Consider the following 20234-nt stretch of genomic DNA (forward strand, 5'->3'; position numbering starts at 1 on the left):
CCGCTGGGGAAGGGAATGGTTAGCGGTATAAAGACATGTATCTATTTTTGTTTCCGACAAAGAGCGGGCCCTCGCTTGTCGGCTGTGGACCGCGGGGGAGCGCCTGTAGAGGGGGCGCTTTCCCCTTCATCGTCCTCGGCCGCCTCCGAGCCCTGGAGCCGCTTGGGCGCGGATGGGCGCTCGGCGGGAGCGCAGAGTGCGCGCTGGATGGAGCGCGCCGGGGTCGCCGTCTCGGGGGCGCAGCGCTCGCCTCTCCGCGGCTGCCTGCTTCCTTGCAGCGGAAACGAGGTACGTGGCTCGGATGCGCGCACGCGTTGTGTGGAGGGGCGAGCTACCGGATTTATTTATTTTTAAGGGTTTGCGGGGAGTGGAGAAACCTCCTGCTACCTTTTAACTATGCATATTCATCTGGCCTGAATTAAACTCTCAGCAACCGGGGATCATCATCCATAGCAGGAAAAAAAAAAAGGGGGGGGGGGAGCCGTGCATTTCCCGGTGCTGCAAGAAACTGAAGCCCGGGCTGGCTGTTTGCGTGGCGCTGCCTGCAGTAGCTGTCTAGCGCCAAGGTGCAGCACTTTGGTCTGTCTGGGAGCTCTGATGGTGCGCTTCGCTATCCTGCCGGTTTTCTTGGCAGCTGCCTGTCTCTCTTGACAGGCATTTTTCCAAATACTCCTCCACCACCACCACTAAATCGGGGTGTTGCACCGATCTCTGCAAAATGCTACGGTAAGCGAGGTGCAGGAGAGGAAGCTAAACGTATTATGTAACTAGCCGGCACTTAGTTTTCTGCCTCATCATCTTTTCTTTTTTAAAATTGCACTTCAGCATGTGCAGCGTAGAAACGAACGGTCAAAGCTGGTAAGGAAACACTGTATGTAGGGTCCTTATGAAGGGATGCGGTCAAAAATTTTAATGAGAGCCGGAACTTCGCTAAAATGATGGCTCAGTTGGAAAGTCAACAGTCCCTTGTGGGGAAACCCTGTTTTTTTTATTGCAGTGGTTCCCGGTTTTCTCTCCTTCCTTGGAAGTTTTCAAGCAGAGGTTGGATGGCCATCTGTCATGGATGCTTTGGTTGGGATTCCTGCATTGCAGGGGGTTGGACCAGAATGACCCTTGGGGTCCCTTGGCAACTCTGCAATTCTATTATTCTGAGTTGGAGAGGCAGAGTCCCCTTCATTCAAAACCATTCCCAGGCCATTCTGCTGCAAGGCGGTGGTCCGCAGAAGGGTGACACACACACACACGCCGCTGCCTGAAGCGTGGCTCAAAAACAGACCCAGTTCACTTCCCGAAGGAATTCCTAATTGAGGAGGTGAGTCGGGATCACAGAAGGACTTTCCAGACATGTATCACTACTAAAGAGAAGGCTATCACTCCAATGGTTGCTCTCTGCCTTCAGTGTCGGAGGCAGTATTGCTCCTGAATACCACTTTCTGGAAATCACAGAACGGGAGAGTGACCTCGTGCTTGAAGGTTTCCCACAGCAGTGGCGTAGCGTGGGTTGTCAGCACCCGGGGCAAGGCAAGTAATTTGTGCCCCCTAACCCGTGGATTTGCGCCCCCTAACCCGTGGATTTGCGCCCCCTAACCTGTGGATTTGCCCTAACCCCAGATGTTGCGCCCGGTGCGGCCGGCCCCCCCTGCACCCCCCATGCTACGCCACTGTCCCACAGGCATCTGGGTGGTTGCTGTGACAACAGGATCTTGCACTAGATCAGGCTTCCTCAACCTCAGCTCTCCAGATGTTTTGAGACTACAATTCCCAGCATCCCCGACCACTGATCCCGCTTGCTAAGGATCATGGGAATTGTAGGCCAAAAACATCTGGAGGGCCGAGGTTGAGGAAGCCTGCACTAGATAATCGGCCTTCTGGTCTGGTGCCTGGTTTATACCTCGCCTGATCCACGATTTCAAAATATCCTATGCACCTGGGCGTGAACTTGAGATGCTGACTTTGAAGTAAGTGCATAGAAGATTGTTCAGTACAGTGGTACCTCGGGTTAAGAACTTAATTCGTTCTGGAGGTCCGTTCTTAACCTGAAACTGTTCTTAACCTGAGGTACCACTTTAGTTATTTTTTTTATTTTATTATAAATAATATTTCTAAGGAGACTGAACAAAACCTTCTGGCATCATAAACGTGACGTATAAGACGACAAAGAGAAAAAATGGGGAACACAACACATAGACATAGTAGCTCAGTCAGTGGAGCATGAGACTCAGTCTCAGGGTCATGCGTTTAAGCCCACATTGTCAAAATTTGATGACCCTCGTGGTCCCTTCCAGTTCTTCGATAGTGTGAGTCTGATTCTAATACATATGCAATTAGGAAAAGTTTTTTTAAAAAGCTTAAAATTTTGTAACATAGAAAAATAAGTGACCACACAATACCTTGATTTTTATTATTCTGGACACAGAGATCAAGATCTTTCTGTGTTTTCTCAAATTAGCTTTCCTTAATAGTGCTGTTTGCTGTTAGTAATGCTTCTTGAGCCAAACTGAAGAGGAATAAATTTTGAGAGTGAAAGGAATGTGTAGGTCAGAAGTTCTGAGTCTTCCTAACTTACCCACGGCTTAGAGGCTCGCTCTCTGTTTGATGAGGCACTTTTCCCCCACTGGAGTTCACTTCAAAGGTTGGAGCCTAACCGAGAAGAAAATGATTACTGGGAAATAGACTGTGGAGAGAGGTAAGCCTCAAATGGATGAGGGATTTTTGAGGGGAAATTTACTGAGACCTTTCATGAATGCCACAGGGGTTCTGTGTGGGCGCCAAGTTGGGAACCCCTGAGTTAAGCAGTTACCTCTTTCCCCCTGACCCCAATAACTGGTACACTCTTTACTGAACACACTTTTCCTCAAGTTTATATAATATATAGGTTATTAAATCTCAGGAGAATTGCCTCATCTGCAAAATAACAATAGTTATAATGCAGCAGTTTGATGTTTTTGTTTTTCTGTTTATTTCATATTTTAGTGTGTCCTGTGTATTTATTGACCAGATTTCCAGAGTTTTGAAACCTTTCCATTTTCGGTGCTCATAACTTTGCTTCTTTCTCCTTTTCTGCCGCCCCAAGTTCCTAATATTTTTACAAAACAGCTGAGCCTCTCTGGGGCAATAACAGATGGAACAGCTGTTTCCTACTCCTGTTTGAAGTGGATCTCTCTAAAACATCTTCCAGCTCGGCGTCACCTCTTAAAATGCCTTTAGTTAAAAAAATAGATCCTTGACTTCCTTAGTCTAGTAACCTAGCTGAACCAAGCAGGCTGGCGTTTTAACTCACTGCGCCAATGATTCCACTAAGGTCCTGCACAGTATTTGGGTAAATCTATTCTTCAGACTGGGACGTGGGTGGCGCTGTGGGTTAAACCACAGAGCCTAGGACTTGCCAATCAGAAGGTCGGCGGTTCGAATCCCCATGACGGGGTGAGCTCCCGTTGTTCGGTCCCTGCTCCTTCCAACCTAGCAGTTTGAAAGCACGTCAAAGTGCAAATAGATAAATAGGTACTGCTCCGGTGGGATGGTAAATGGCGTTTCCGTGTGCTGCTCTGGTTCGCCAGAAGCGGCTTAATCATTCTGGCCACATGATCCGGAAGCTGTACGCCAGCTCCCTCGGCCAGTAGAGCGAGTTGAGCGCCGCAACCCCAGAGTCGGCCATGACTGGACCTAATGGTCAGGGGTCCCTTTACCTTTATTCTTCAGACTTAAGCCAGTTTAAGAGTTGTTCTTTCTCCTAAAGATTCCTGGGAACTGTCATTGCAGGGTGTGGTGTAGTTCTGGCCTGCCCTCAGCCTTTCTCTCCAAAAACCTACAGTTTAGTCAGCTTCTGTTTCCTAAGGATGGACAGACGATGGACAGACCATGTAGTCCAATGCACCAGCTTAGCATCTTTCAGGGAAGCCTTGCAAATCTGGCACTAGTTATCACCATGACAGCCCACCTCCTCTACAACTTTCCAAAAATGACCCTTTCCTGAAGTACATCTCAATCACTAGCATGCTCTAGTTATCTCCCGCTTGGACTACTGCAATCAGCTCTACGTGGGGCTACCTTTGAAAGTGACCTGGAAACTGCAACTAATCCAGAATGCGGCAGCTAGACTGGTGACTGGGAGCGGCTGCTGGGACCATATAACAACGGTCCTGAAAGACCTACATTGGCTCCCAGTACGTTTCCGAGCACAATTCAAAGTGTTGATGCTGACCTTTAAAGCCCTAAACGGCCTTGGCCCAGTATACCTGAGGGAGCATCTCTACCCGCATCGTTCAGCCCAGACACGGAGGTCCAGCTCTGAGGGCCTTCTGGCAGTTTCCTCCCTGTGAGAAGTGAGGTTACAGGGAACCAGGCAGAGGGCCTTCACGGTAATGGTGCCTGCCCTGTGGAATGCTCTCCCATCAGATGTCAAGGAAATAAACAGGTATCTGACTTTTAGAAGACATCTGAAGGCAGCCCTGTTTAGGGAAGTTTTTTATGTTTGATGTTTTATTCTGTTTTTAATCTGTTGGGAGCCACCCAGAGTAGCTGGGGAAACCCAGCCAGATGGGCAGGGTAGAAATTATTATTATTATTATTATTATTATTATTATTATTATTATTATTATTATTACTGGAAGCTGCCTGGGCAAAAGGGGCACACACCCTCATCTTGCAACTGACACCAGAAGCTTCTCATTTTCAGACGAGACCATTAAGAGTAAATTTTCCTATGCTAACTTTTGCCCAGTGTAGGGTCAGATGTGTCAGGAGCTCATCCTACACTCGAATAATAACAATAATGCAAGAACATTGGACAGATGGGTGAGGTGTAAATAATAAAATTATTATTATTATTATTACAGGGGTACCTCGGGTTACAGACGCTTCAGGTTACAGACGCTTCAGGTTAGACTCAGCTAACCCAGAAATAGTACCTCGGGTTAAGAACTTTGCTTCAGGATGAGAACAGAAACCGCGTGGCGGCAGCGGGAGGCCCCATTAGCTAAAGTGGTACCTCAGGTTAAGAACAGTTTCAGGTTAAGAACGGACCTCCAGAATGAATTAAGTTCTTAACCTGAGGTAACACTGGATTATTATTATGCAAGAACGTAGGGCATTCATTCCTACTGAGCTATAACTGACTGCACGTTGAACACTGCAGGTAAACTTCTCATTGTGGGAAGCCATCCACTTAAATAAGCCAAGATTGTGAGACGCAACCTTGCCTGGCTGGTCCTTGTTTCTGGAAGTGTTCTGGTCTCATCCAGCCCAGTCGCACTTCTACTTTAGGGTGCTTCTCTCCCCCCCCCCCAGTTTGTTTTCTAATTCCTCCCCAAGTTGTCAGTTTGCTTCAAATATGCACTATTCTCCCTTGGTTAACGATGGATCGCTCGCTAATTTACCACCGAGGTCGTGTCTCCTTTTCAAGTGAGGGATTGCCATGGTGACACCTAGACGGATATGAATGCTGTTTCCTTGCCTGATGAGATCCGAGTCAACCGGCTAATGGAGCCCCGCTGAAGCCTTGCGTGGGGGAGAATGGCATGCACAGCTCTGTGCCATTCACAAAGAGCTACCTTGCTGCGACAGTTCATTGATCAGAGATAGCCCTTATCGCAAGGTTCAAGTTGGAAGCCTTGCTTTTGTCCAATATTTAACAAAGCACATTTATTTAAAGACCAATGTTTCGTTTCAACGGGAAGCATTTGGAACTGTCGGGTTAAGTGGCTCATTTAAATATTGCCCATGCATCTCTGTCGTGTCAATTTCTTTTCTTTTCTTTTTTAAATGGGGCAATTTTTCACTACCAGGCCTGACAGGCAGCGGGTTATAATGACAACAGATCGGGGGGTAGGTTGTTCCACAACATCCTTTTTGAAACTTCTTTCTCAATTATTATTATTATTTATTTATTTATTTATTTATTTATTTATTTATTTATTTATTTCAGAGCAAACTCAGGGAAATATTTAATGGGGGGAAACCAATGTATCTTTTGTTGGGAATAAATTAAAGCAAACTTCTGGAAGAACAAATCAGATGGTGAGGTATAATGATGATGATGTGAACAGGCTTTACAGTGGTACCTCAGGTTAAGTACTTAATTTGTTCCGGAGGTCCGTACTTAACCTGAAAATGTTCTTAACCTGAAGCACCACTTTAGCTAATGGGGTCTGTTGCTGCCTCCGCGCCGCCGGAGCACGATTTCTGTTCTCATCCTGAAGCAAAGTTCTTAACCTGAGGTACTATTTCTGGGTTAGCGGAGTCTGTAACCCGAAGCATATGTAACCTGAAGTGTATGTAACCCGAGGTACCACTGTCTTTTATATTTCTTTCACAACTACTTTAGATCATGGGTCCAGATCCAAGAGTTAATGTTCTGATACCTCAGGAGGTTAGCGGTGGGGAGCTAAAAAAGGCAATGCACAGGAAATTTATCCCTCCTTGATATTGCAGATGGTGAACTGGCGGGATGTAGCTCATTGCATCTTTGGGTCAGGCTTCTAACTCCACAGCTGCACCCAGCCACTGCGCATGGTTGCTGCATGAGGCAAGTTTTATGAGGCTGACAGCACATGGAGGGGAGAGTGAACACTGAACAAGAACTGCAGGAAGCAGGACCCAGACTCAGCGGTTGTTCTGAAGGGTTAGCTCAACATTCCTCAAATCTGCCTGTGGAGGAAGGCAAGAATCAGTTGACTCTTGATTATTTTGCTGAATCAGGAGCTGGGCACCTTTGCCCTCCAGCGGTTGCTGAACTGCGGCAGCTATCAACCCTCAAAAGCGTGGCCAGTGGCTAGGGATGATGGGAGTTGTGGTCCAGCAACCTCTGGAGGACCAAAGGTCCCTCACTCCTGGGTGGAATCAACCCACCTGAGCAAACCCAAACCTGCAGGAGAATGCACTGACCATCACCCCCTTGCAGTGTTGGAAGGGTTACATAGGAGTTGCATTTGTGTGTGTTAACTTCTTAATCGTACCAGAGCAATATTGGGGGGGGGGGGGCAGAGGCAAGGGATTTGGAGCAAACATGTACATTAAGGCAGCCTAGGACCCTACAAGAAAACTTGCTCGTGCCTAGGAGAGAAGGGGAGCTGCTTGTTTACTGCTTGTGGAGAGAACATTGTGCAGAAAAAGAACATCTTGTTATTGCTGAGCTGATGGTTCTGGAGAAGGGAACACTGCTGTTCCAAGGCACTTTTTCCTGCTTTCGTTACTTCCGATTTCTGATGTTCCGAATTGCATTACTGAATGGACTGCATTACTTGAGCGGCCGCAATACAGTTATGTGTATAAGTGTTTCAGTTGGTTTGTATTTATTGACAGGTAGGTCGCCGTGTTGGTCTGCCGTAGTCGAAACAAAATGAAAAAATTCCTTCCAGTAGCACCTTAGAGACCAACTAAGTTTGTTATTGCTATGAGCTTTTGTGTGCATGCACACTTCTTCAGATACCTGATGCATGCACACGAAAGCTCATAGCAATAACAAATTTAGTTGGTCTCTAAGGTGCTACTATGGGACACGGGTGGTGCTGTGGGTTAAACCACAGAGCCTAGGACTTGCTGATCAGAAGATCGGCGGTTCAAATCCCCGTGATGGGGTGAGTTCCCATTTCTCGGTCCCTGCTCTGCCAACCCAGCAGTTTGAAAGCACGTCAAAGTCCAAGTAGATAAATAGGTACCACTCTGGCGGGAAGGTAAACGACGTTTCCGTGCGCTGCTGTGGTTCGCCAGATGCGGCTTAGTCATGCTGGCCACATGACCTGGAAGCTGTACGCCGGCTCCCTTGGCCAATAAAGCGAGATGAGTGCCGCAACCCCATGGTAGGCCACGGCAACCTAATGGTCAGGGGTCCTTAAGGTGCTACTGGACGGAATTTTTTAATTTTGTATTTATTTGTTACACCTAGGGCAGCCATATGTGCGTGTTTAATTCACGTGCCTGCTTTGTTCACATACAGAGAGGGAAATCCATTCTCTACAACAGGAGTGAGGAACTTGTGGCTCCCCTAGGTTGTTGAACTCCCATTGGACCCAGGCAGAATGGCCAAGGGTCAGGAATAAAGGAAGTTGTACTCCAGCAAAGATCTGGCTGGTCACAGGCCACCAGACCCTGCTCTACATGAAAGAGAGCAAAACATGCTCCCTTCTTCATCTTAGGTTGCTCCATGCTGCTATTTTAAGCATATATATTTTTCGCAGGCTGATTCCTGTATCAGAGAAAGTCCTGTCCCAGCAAGGGGATTGGCTTCTGAATACAGAGTGGGATCAGCAGTTAGAGCAGCATTCAGGCCTCTGGTACAGAGTGTGTTCGCTATAGCCGTCAACAGCCATGAAACCTGATCCCGCAGTAATGAAACTAATATAATTGGCACACTGTGGAGGTAATCACAAGGTGCCAATATTTTTCAGATAATGCTGAACCATGTTACAACTCGGAAGCTTGCTTTTGCTTAATGTTTGTCCATGCAATTTTGATTTGAATATTTCAATAAGATCATTTAGAAATACTATAAACAAAAAGGTTTTAAGGTTCGTGCCGGAAGGAAGCTATTAAATGGCCAGGCAACCAGTTTCCAAGGTTTTCCCAGTCACTGAATAAGTGGCTTACCAAAGTAAAAGATCTAAATGTAAGTAGAAGCTAGCTGTTGTAAACCAAGAAGTGGCACTTTGTTGTATGATACAGTGGTACCTTGGGTTACATACACTTCAGGTTACATACACTTCAGGTTACAGACCTGAACCGCTAACCCAGAAATAGTACCTCGGGTTAAGAACTTTGCTTCAGGATGAGAACAGAAATCGTGCTCCGGCGGCACGGTGGCAGCAGGAGGCCCCATTAGCTAAAGTGGTGCTTCAGGTTAAGAACAGTTTCAGGTTAAGAATGGACCTCCGGAACGAATTAAGTACTTAACCCGAGGTACCACTGTACTGAGTATTCAGTACCTTGCCCATACTTTTTCAATGGAAAGGAAACCATCAATGTAGACATATTACTAAAAAACCAATAAATGAGTTACCACCATATTTCTTTTCTCTGATTTTCCAGAGCCACGTCTCTCTGAAGATACGCACTTGATAATGGCCACGCTTCTATCTGGGAGCTGCAGAAGCCCGTGCTTCTCTAAAATTGCTGCAATCTGCTTTGTCAACGCTTGCTGAAGAAACATTTTTTCAGACTGACTTAGCCACAGACTAACACCTGCTTTGAGTTTGTATGGCCGATAAGATGGGAAAATGGCAGCCGCCATTGAGTTAGCAGGAAGAGAGTTTGGCATCTCGGATGCCGGTGTTTTGCACTATGATGGCATGCAACCAGACTCCTGCAGACTTTGTTGTCGCTCTGAATGTAAGCACCTGGCTCACAGACCCCAGTTACACAGTGCTGCCAACCCCGCTCAGGATACTGCTGGCCATTATCATGCTATTCATGATTGCTGTTGGATTTTTGGGCAATGCCGTCGTCTGCTTGATTGTCTACCAGAAACCAGCCATGCGTTCGGCGATCAACCTGCTTTTAGCTACCTTGGCTTTCTCGGATATCATGCTGTCATTGTTCTGCATGCCTTTCACCGCCGTCACTATTCTGACGGTGAGCTGGAACTTCGGGGCTCGCTTCTGCCGAATATCTGCCATGCTGTACTGGTTCTTCGTCTTGGAAGGCGTCTCGATACTCTTGATCATTAGCGTCGACCGATTCCTCATCATCGTCCAGCGCCAAGACAAACTCAACCCCCAGCGCGCCAAAGTCATGATCGCGGTTTCTTGGGCCTTTTCCTTCTGCATCTCTTTCCCTTCAGTGGTTGGGTGGATGTTCGTAGAAGTCCCAAGCCGCGCTCCCCAGTGTGTCCTGGGTTACACAGAATGTCCTGCAGACCGAGCCTACGCCGTGATGCTACTTGTGACTGCGTTCTTCGTCCCGTTCAGCATCATGCTGTACTCTTACCTCTGCATCCTGAACACTGTCCGCCGCAACACTGTCAGAATCCACAACCACGCCGAGAGCGTCTGCTTGAGTCAGGTGAGCAAACTAGGCCTCACCGGGCTGCAGAAGCCTCACCAGATGAACGTCGACATGAGCTTCAAGACCAGGGCCTTCACAACTATCCTCATCCTTTTCGTCGGCTTTTCTCTGTGCTGGCTTCCACACACGGTGTTTAGCCTGATGTCTGTGTTTAGCAGAAATTTCTACTACAGCCCTTCTTTCTACATCACCAGTACCTGTGTGTTGTGGCTGAGTTACCTCAAATCCGTGTTCAACCCTGTCGTCTATTGTTGGAGGATCAAGAAGTTCCGCGAGGCCTGTCTGGAGTTCATGCCAAAAACATTCAAGATCTTCCCCAAAGTGCCTGGACGAACGAAAAGGAGAATAAGGCCAAGCACAATATATGTCTGTAGCGAGCACCAATCCGCAGTTTAGGAACCGTAAAAAGAAAAAATACTGAGCAGCTTGTATCTTCTGTCACTGCCCTCACAGCACCATGCTGTTTTCTTTAATGTGTTGATTGTAACCCAGAAAACTAGGGAGTTTTGTTCTTGTTATCCATTAAATTGAAGCACTTCCCACACTAGTCTCATTGTCAGGTTAAACAAGTGTTGTGGTCTTACCAAATACACTGCCTGTATTTTCTTCTGCTTAGGAAAAAGCATCACCAACAGCCAAGCGCACATGGTGAAATAATTGGTATCGGATTTTAGCTCCATGACTCCCCATTATATTATTTAGGTTTGTCCTGCGAAGAGCAACACGCGGCAACAAATTGGCAGTGTGAAGCCCGACAAAACACAATGAGGCAGAAATCTTCCCTTGTGTTTTATCTATCATTTTGCACAATCTAGCAAAAGTGGGTTGTGATTTAAAACATTTAATTTCATGGAAGAGCCCAGGTTATGTATGTGCTGTTAAATGCAAGATCGCATTTTGTTCTTTCTAGGTTTATTCTCTTAAAAATAACAGTATGAAAGAGAGAGAGAGAGAGAGAGAGAGAGAGAGAGAGAGAGAGAGAGAGAGAGAGAGAGAGATCAGTTTTGGGACCACGGAGGCTGCAGGAGATGAGCCCAACCCCCTGGCTGCTATACTGATGAAGGACCACCACCCACCATCAGTTTCGTGAACAAAGTTTCCAATGGCCACTGGAGAGAGGACCTCTCAGGAATGGCACCCCAGTTGTGGAATACCCTTACCTGAGAGGCTCATCTGGCGCCTTTAGGTGCCAGGAGGATGTTTCATTCCCCTCCACCCTTTGTGATTTTAACATCTCAGCTATAATCCACTGTTTTATGTCATGTATCTTGTTTACGGTGTGAAAACTAGTTCTCCAATATATAATTTCTGGCTGCGATTGTTTCTGTATTTATTTATTAATGTTTTAAATGGTCTTTTTATAGTTTCCTGCTTGTTTGCTGGTCGGAGGTTATTAGGCAGCCATGATAAATAATGCCGCACCTAGTCTGACCCTTAAGTCTACAACTCCCATCATCCCTAGCTAGCAGGACCAGTGGTCAGCGATGGTGGGAATTATAGTCCAAAAGCAGTTGGAGACCCAAGTTTGGGAAACCCTGCTTTAAACAATTGGTTCTATTCAGTCCCTAGCTAAGCACAAGAGTTGACCGAGCCTTCTGGGAGGGGAAACCTCTTGAAACATTCATGGTGCACCAATGCAACTCTGCAGCCACTCTGCCCATTTTCGTTCCAAGGACTTTTGCTTCAGGTGCAAAGTACAAAAGCCTGTGTCAGGTGTGGGGGACCTTTGACCCTCCTGATACTGCTGAACTGCTCCCCCTGCCCACCATCAGTCCCAGAGAGCAGGGGGCGAAGGGAGTTGTTCGACTGTATCACACCTGCATTATAAGGTGCAGAAAAGCACCCAAAGCTTGCTTTGGGTTTTCTGGAGGAATAGCACAGCCTCCCCAAAATAAATGTAAAGGTTTCACTCAAAGAGGCAGCACTGCTTTTCCAACCTTTTAAACTGAATAAAGTGGTACCTCGGGTTACATACGCTTCAGGTTACAGACTCCGCTAACCCAGAAATAGTACCTCAGGTTAAGAACTTTGCTTCAGGTTGAGAACAGAAATCGTGCTCCGGTGGCGCAGCAGTAGCAGGAGGCCCCATTAGCTAAAGTGGTGCTTCAGGTTAAGAACAGTTTCAGGTTAAGAATGGACCTCTGGAACGAATTAAGTATTTAACCCAAGGTACCACTGTGTTAGGAGTGACGCAGAGCAACACAGATGGGTGTGTATGTTTGTATGTACAAATAATGTAGTAAAACAGCACATTACCTACACACAGTGGTGTCTTTTCAAAAAAAAAAAGTTTGGCACGCTATACTTCCGTATCCACAGAGCATTTATTAAGTGTTATCAAGCTTACTGCGCACCATCGCGATGCAACCACGGACGTTGCGGTGACTGCATCCCTTAATCCCTTTGAATGAACCCATTCTTGCAAAGGAGCTCAGAACCGCAGATTATTTCTTCACATAACCTCAGGTGTAGACTCTTCAAAAGCTATACCTGGAATTACCGGTTACATGTGTTTGCTCTAGGGGAATGCCGATATAAAAACCATTTCATTCAACTGTATTTACAGAACATCTGTATGATAATAAATAAGTCGTTACAGTTATTAAAGACTCTTCCTTCCCACCCACCTACCCACACCCACCTCCGGTCGATGGTTTATGAATCCAGGTGGTTCGCTGCAATAAGTAGTGTCAGAAACAGTGGCTTTTTTCACAGCATGGTGATCCTGTCATCATGCCTCCTCTCATTCCCTCCCCATTTGAGCAGGAGCTCCCATGGGGTCCTAGCGCTTCCAAGAGGTTTTGTAACAAATGGACTTGCATGGCAGAGAATAAAGGACAAAGGCTCAAAAGTGCAACAAATCGTTTTTGTTTTTTTTACAAAAAAACAGTATCAAGAGCACAGAACAAGTTCATGACGCTGTCCCGGCAGGCAAAATTTAGACCCGGCAGAGAACATAATGCAGGCTATGCTCTACTCTCAAGAGAAAAGTGCTCCTTCATGCCACTTATTCAAGAGACAGAATCGGTTTTCTGGGGAAGAGATGTTTTTGCTCATCAGCCCCTCCCTAGACCACTTGATCACCGGATTCAGTGCACGTTTTAATATAGGTATATGTATTTTTAAAAAGCTTTTCCGTTCCCCACCCCCTCCCCAGCACCCTTACCGTGAGGAAAGTATTTGTTCGTTATATAAACACCTGCAATTTCTTGTGCTGCCTACATTCATAAGAGATCAGCAGTTTAAGAGGCCGTGTTTGACCAAAAGTCCTCCTCCATCAACCCCAGGGCAAACTCCTCTCTCCTCGACTTATTTTTGTTCTTTCGCCCAGCAGAGTCTCCTTCGGTTACTCCAAGGAGTTAACCAACGCAGCGTCTGGCACTACCTTGGGCATATTTCATGTCCGTCCACTGGGGCTGGAGAGATGGTGGTTTGTGCTGGAATTCACGTGTCGGTTCGCAGCGCAGTGTGTGTGGACCACGCTGCCGTTTGGGTACCTGACGAACGCAGGCTCACTGAAAGGGCTTTGACACATCTGGCAGACCTTTCTGTCCGAGAGAACCGTTGCGATCCCTTTTAGCTTCACCTGCAAAGCGGGAGAAACAAGCCAAAGAGCCGCTGAAAACGTGAACCGATGAGGGTGCTAAGAGGCTGCCGTTTTGTCACAGGGACTATTGCTACTCTGAATGGTATTCAGTGCTAGAGTGGACCCATTGAAGTGAATGGACAGGAGTCATTTAGGTTCATTAATTTCAAAGGGTGCTACTCGTGAGTTGGACTTAGCTGAGTGCGACCCTCTGCGTACTTCACTGGTGGCATATGCCGTCTACTAGAATTGGTGCAATGATCATTCCCTGACATGCTTTTTGGTAAACTAATCAAGCTACAATTCCAAAGTTTCTTTCTGGAAGCCAGTAAGGGGTATTAAAAAGCTCTTTAGGGGTGCAGCCATGTAGTTCATCTGTACATGAATGCAAAATTCCATATGTAGCATGTAGACATATGCTTTTGGTTTGTCGCCAATTTAAATTTTTAAAGAACATTTAAATAGTCGTTTTAATGAGAATTCTATTGCTCTGTTTGTTTTTAAAACTGCTTTGAGGTTTGCTTGCTTTTACAGTCAAGCAGTGTATCAACTTTATGAGACAAATAAGGTCTATGGAAGGCGGTGGTAGGGCTTATAGTTCACTATTTTATAATATTATATTCTGGTAAAGATGCAAATACTCCCCTCTTCCCAACTCTGCTTCCTTCTCCTAGGGCAGCTTTGGGAGAAGATCTATCGCACCGGTTCTGTGTGTGTGTGTGTACAGCAGAGGTAGCTAATCTCATGCCTTCTTGATGCTGCTGAACTTGAAATTCCCATCAGCTCCAACCAGCCTGGCCAAGAGGCAAGGATGATGAGAGCTGCAGTTCAACAACACCTGGAGGACCGCAGGTTCCCCACTCCAATGTCGAGGGCTCCTTGCACCATGTCTATGAAGGCTTGCCTCTTTCCCGTGGCTTATTACCTTCTGACACAGCTGAAAGCCTGCCTTAGGAAGCTGCCTCCCCGTGCCCTGGCACTAAAATGGTTTTGCCACGTTGATAACAACAGCAAAATTGGCATACAGTGGACCCTCTAGTTATGTACCACTCTGGATACGTAACTTTCAGGTTACGAACGTGGCAAAACCATTTTAGTGCAAGGGCACGGGGAGGCAGCTCCCTAAGGGAGCCAATTTGATTCCCTCCCCCTCTTTCTTTTCCCTTTCTCCTCCTGTGATGAGGCTGCATTTTAATATTTTAATGTTTCAATATTTTAATGTTGTATTTTAATCTTGTTTTTAAGTTGTATTCATTCAACTTGTTTTTATTATTGCTTGTTAGCTGCCCTGAGCCCGGCCTTGGCTGGGGAGGGCAGGGTATAAATAAAAATTATTATTATTATTATTTAAACGTGGCAAATACTTCCAGGTTTTGCCACGTGCGCATGTGCTGAAGCGCTCTGCGCACCTCGTGCATGCACAGAAGCGGCGCCTCTGCCTATGGACTTTTCGGGTTGCGGACGGACCCCCGGAACAAATTTAATTTGTAACTGGAGGGTCCACTGTACTCACCTTCTCGTGCGTGTAAGTGAGGTTCTCCACTTTTGCTAAGCCCAGTGCAATCTGCGTCATTCTTTGTGCATGGATGCTTTCCCGCATGGAGCCGCAGAGAAACGAGGAGAGGAGCTGCACCGACCAGGTGTCCGGTATGAGCTGCAAAACGCAGGCCGCGTCAAACTCGGCCGCGTGGTTGTTTAGGAGGTCTACAGCCGCCATGGCTAGCTGGTGCTCCGATGTGCTGGAATTTAGATACTCCGAAAGGAGCATGTGGAAAAGCTTCTTCCTGTAAGGAAGGTCTTTGCTCTCCGAATTCCACACGCAGTACTCCTCCGCCGCAGCAAAGTCCTTCAGTTCGTGGACCAGGATATGCAAAGCTTTGTCGTGCTGTTCCAGTTTCCCAAAGAGTATCGCACACTCCATGTGAAGATCTGTGCCGCTGATTTTATCTGCCGGATGTAAAGTTTTAAGCAGAGGCCTTGTTAGAGTGCAAGAGAAAGCTATATTCCTCAGATAAGCTAGCTGCCTTCAAAGAACAACAGAAAACGAAGAGCAAGCAGAATGATAAAACCAAGAACAAAAATTCCCTCCCAACACTTGGCAGGGCAGTTACATGTAGAATTCTGGGTTCATCGTTATGTTTCTGAATACAGTGGTACCTCGGGTTAAGTACTTAATTCGTTCTGGAGGTCCGTTCTTAACCTAAAACTGTTCTTAACCTGAAGCACCACTTTAGCTTTAGCTGCTGCCACTGCGCCGCCAGAGCACGATTTCTGTTCTCATCCTGAAGCAAAGTTCTTAACCTGAGGTAATATTTCTGCGTTAGCAGAGTCTGTAACCTGAAGCATATGTAAGAAGAAGAAGAAGAAGAAGAGTTTGGATTTGATATCCCGCCTTTCACTCCCCTTCAGGAGTCTCAAAGCGGCTAACATTCTCCTTTCCCTTCCTCCCCCACAACAAACACTCTGTGAGGTGAGTGGGGCTGAGAGACTTCAAAGAAGTATGACTGGCCCAAGGTCACCCAGCAGCTGCATGTGGAGGAGCAGAGACGCGAACCCGGTTACCCAGATTACGTGACTACCGCTCTTAACCACTACACCACACTAACCTGAAGCATATGTAACCTGAGGTACCACTGTACAATGAGCAGGGTGGAAATAAGACTCATTCGCGAACAGAAGACATTCCCTTTCCGACGCAGGGCTGCCATCCCACCTAACGCAGCTGTTTTACTCATCACTCTGCAGGATTCCCCCACTTCTCAGAAACAGCTTTTGGGGAGCTACGAGGAAATGCAGCAGAAAGCAGAGCCCCGGGGAAGACCCTGGTGCAAGCCTGCTACTGGGATCCCTGCTGATATTTACCTTATTTTTGGCAGTGCGGTTGCATTTAACGCAGCATTCAACACACAGTTTAAAAGCCCTATGTTCGTATGCCACTAAAGCCACTTCTTAGAATTCACACGTTGCACCGGGTTCATTCGTTGCCATACTGGAGCGGGGCACAGACCCACACGCATGCCAAAATGACCTAATATGGGCTATGTCCAGTTGCCCAGGACCCCTCACTTCAGAAAGTTATAGTGGAAGGATTGTGGCAATCAGGCACGTTATGCCAATGCCTGCATCAAATTCTGGAATGCACTGAATTGCAGGGAGCTGTTCCTGGATCCCCCAGCAAGTTGAACTAGGCCCAAGTCCTCCTGACACTGTAATGATGCAACAGGAACCGGCATCAACCCAAAGCATTTAACGTTATCCCTCAGACAACTTGAGTTCAAATCACCCTTGTGCAATTCAAATGTTCTTTTCCTTTTCTCTGCCTGTGTAGCCGGTTAAAAAACAACAACACCACACCCTTCATCAGAAACATATAAAATACGATTTCAGTTCTCTTACCTAAAATAAAACGAATTCTATAAAGGTCAGATTTCTGCAAAAGACTGCGTAGCTTCGCCTGCGATGTGCTCAATTCATCACTCTTCTCTGCGGCCAGTGATTTCAGACGCAGGACTTCCTCCAGGTAAAGGACTGCCAGATGGGTGTGGAATTTTTCCTTCTGCCAGTATAAAAGAAAATATTTTAACTCCAACCATTTTTCAAAAACAACAAAATGTTAAAAAAGATAACAAAACCATTTCAAAAGGACTGGGCACCTGTGCTCTGACAAATTCAGAAGTTTGAAATTCCACGTGCGTTGCAAGAGCAAAGGAATTCCAGAGCAGCACTTAAATAGAAAGAATTCATTTGCCTTTCAAAATATGATCACCATTAGCAATAACTCAAGGAGCACGAATCCTATTATCTATTAATTCACATGCCACTTTTACCTTATCACAATTTTGTCACTCTTTCCTCCTATTTGCATCTTACCCATTCGAATTCAGGGGGCTTACCTAAGCCCAGAGTCCTTCTCGCTTTCGGTAAAACAATTATTATATAAAATCGTGCTTCCAAAGCATTTGAAGTTATGCAAAAAATTCTAATCTTGGAATTACTTCTTCCTAACCACCCACTGACTGGCTTTTAAAAAAGAGAAAAAAGGAGGGGGGGGGAGCTCATCTTTTTAACAGCCTAATTCCACATTCTAGAGATCCTACACTCCTAGAGCAAGGAGATAAAGAAGCTTTTGCCCCGTTACTGCAGGAGCAGTTGGGAGACACCAGTCATGCTGGAACACCCAATACCCCAGAGAAAACACTTCATCAGACAGGGGAGATTTGGGCAGGGGTGGAGGACCCTTTGCAGCCCAAGGGCCACATTTACTTGTGGGGAACCTTCCAGGGGCCGCATGGCAGCGATTGGTGGGGGCAGGCAAAATGAATGAAGCATTTTTATTGTTTATTTTTTTACAGTAGGATACATTCCAGCCATGCGAAGAGTCAGGCACCCACCCACCCACCCTCCATCAGACAAGCAAGAGGCATCACCACAATTTAAGGACAGAATCAAACCAATTAAAAGTACTTGAAGAAGGCAAGGACCAATGAGGGATGCGGCTTGGGGGTGGGAAGAGTCTTGAAGGTCAGACAGAGGTCAGGAGGGGCACGTGTGGTCCCTGGGCCTGAGATTACCTGTCCTTGATGTGAAGCGGTGTTTCCCAAACTTGGGTCTTGAACTACACTCCCATCATCCCTAGCTAGCAGGACCAGTGGTCAGGGATGATGGGAACTGTAATAACAATAATTTTTTTTTTAAAAAAAAAACTTCCCTAAACAGGGCTGCCTTCAGATGTCTTTTAAAAGTAAGATAGTTGCTTATTGCCTTGACATCTGATGGGAGGGCGTTCCACAGGGTGGGCACCACTACCGAGAAGGCCCTCTGCCTGGTTCCCTGTAGCCTCGCTTCTTGTGTCCCCCATAAGGGAATAAGGGCAGATTTTGTTTATTACACAGGTCATCCCATCAGGGCTCGGTCCCTTATCTGCAACCTTCCAGCAAAATGCCAGCAAAACACTTTTAAAAGTAAGATAGTTGCTTATTGCCTTGACATCTGATGGGAGGGCGTTCCACAGGGCAGGTGCCACTACCAAAAAGGCCCTCTGCCTGGTTCCCTGTAACTTCAATTCTCACAGTGAGGGAACCGCCAGAAGGCCCTCGGAGCTGGACCTCTCAGTGTAGAACAGGCATAGGCAAACCCAGTCCTCCAGATGTTTTGGGACTACAACTCCCACCATCCCTGACCACTGGTCCTGTTAGCTAGGGATCATGGGAGCTGTAGTCCCAAAATATCTGGAGGGCTGACTTTGCCTACGCCTGGTGTAAAGGGACATTGTACCTTTGCCTTAGAAGCTGCCCAAGAGCACCTTTCTGGGATTAGGTGTGGGGGACACACACATTTAGGGCTGCTCAAAAGCAGCCAGAGAAGGGAGCAGGATTCTATAGGAGGCATTTCCTCCTCTGCTTACGCTGCAACAGTAAACAGAACTGGGCTTCCAAGAGCAACTAATGTAAAGGGCAATTCTTGTTTTTCCGTTGCTCCCATAGATAAGCAAAAGGGTCACCTTATGTGTGTACTTTGTGCCATAATTACCTCCTGGTGTTAAATTATCCAGCTTGGTAATGGGCCTACTTAGAGTCTCAATAAGCAAGCAGAATGCAATAGGAGAAGTAGTTTAAAGCTGCAAGTTACCATGGTTGCCCTGCAGCAATCTAGAGAACTAAAAGAACAACCTGGATTTATTTTTGAGCTTCAGGCATAAACTGAACATCGCAACAGACGCACACCAGTTTTTATGCTACCGGATCCAACTATCGCCACTTACTTTCACTCTTCTTTCTAGAACCAAGAACTCTAGATATTTTACTAGTGATACGGGATATTTGTTAAGGCAGCTGATGACGTCGTCTGGATTAAAGCTGTTCTTCTGTTCTTCTTCCAAGGGTCTTCTAGTGAAGATGTACACACCAACCTAAAGCAAGATGCATTAAAAAAATATTAAGATTTGCAAAGTTTACATAAATGGCTGACGCCACACACAAGTCTCTGGTGCCAGGTTATCAATTCCTGTTGCCTCATACTTGTTAAAAGAGACTGAAAATATCTGACCTTTTCTAGTGCTAATAAAATTGATGAAAACATGACACAAGTTGGCAGGGTGCAACAACGGATGTTTGAGGGAGGGAATGCACAATATTCACTTTATACAGGATTAAGGGGGGGCACACAGCTGTGCTGCTGCCTCTCTCTTTAAAATATTTTTTTAATTTGAAATTATATCATGAGGCGGCCCATCTCACCTGGATCCGGGAGTGGATGACATTAAGAAATACAGATTTGTTAGACCTGGAAGGTTTCGACAACCAATATGGATGGCACACCTACCTAGGGGTTGGACTAGATGACTCTTGGGGTCCCTGCCGATGCTACGAGTCTATGATACTCAAATATCCCAAGCAACAGCAATTTCAAAAACCTCACCCCACAAATACCCAGCCACAAACCTCTTCGCTTCGCTGCAGGACCCACTCTGCATACTTCCACACCAATTCATGGTCTGCGCAGGACGTAAGGAAGTCGACTATATACTCGTAAAGATCTGTGCGTGTTGAGTCCTGGATGTCACCGTTAACGATTTTCACCCATAACTGAAGCCGAAAAGAAGCACGAAACAATCAGGTTCAGGCTCAATCCCATGGCAATAAAGCCAGCTGTT

The 20234-nt window shown here is 46.4% G+C and overlaps 2 protein-coding genes across 7 annotated transcripts in view; one reads left to right on the forward strand and one right to left on the reverse strand.

Moving 5' to 3' along the window:
* GPR45 (G protein-coupled receptor 45) lies at window positions 1-12873 on the forward strand. Its single transcript, XM_028727957.2, has 2 exons — window positions 1-288; window positions 9022-12873. Exon 2 carries the CDS (start codon window positions 9256-9258, stop codon window positions 10390-10392), a length of 1137 nt encoding a protein of 378 aa, XP_028583790.2. The 5' UTR covers window positions 1-288; window positions 9022-9255; the 3' UTR covers window positions 10393-12873.
* TGFBRAP1 (transforming growth factor beta receptor associated protein 1) overlaps window positions 12302-20234 on the reverse strand; it is a 25752-nt gene continuing 17819 nt past the window's right edge. For all 6 annotated transcript variants that reach the window (XM_077927619.1, XM_077927617.1, XM_077927616.1 and 3 more), the window contains 5 exons: window positions 20023-20166; window positions 19344-19490; window positions 16979-17138; window positions 15096-15529; window positions 12302-13582 (listed from right to left, as the gene is read on the reverse strand). In XM_077927619.1, the coding sequence (XP_077783745.1) occupies window positions 13394-13582; window positions 15096-15529; window positions 16979-17138; window positions 19344-19490; window positions 20023-20166 (1074 nt within the window). In that variant the 3' untranslated portion in view covers window positions 12302-13393. The remainder of the gene's footprint in view (window positions 13583-15095; window positions 15530-16978; window positions 17139-19343; window positions 19491-20022; window positions 20167-20234) is intronic.

This window comes from Podarcis muralis, chromosome 4, assembly GCF_964188315.1.
Source record: "Podarcis muralis chromosome 4, rPodMur119.hap1.1, whole genome shotgun sequence".
Taxonomy (NCBI): domain Eukaryota; kingdom Metazoa; phylum Chordata; class Lepidosauria; order Squamata; family Lacertidae; genus Podarcis; species Podarcis muralis.

What these genes read in the sequence shown, in the direction of transcription:
- GPR45 (XM_028727957.2), top strand. Translation starts at nt 9,256, where the DNA reads ATGCCGGTGTTTTGCACTATGATGGCATGCAACCAGACTCCTGCAGAC.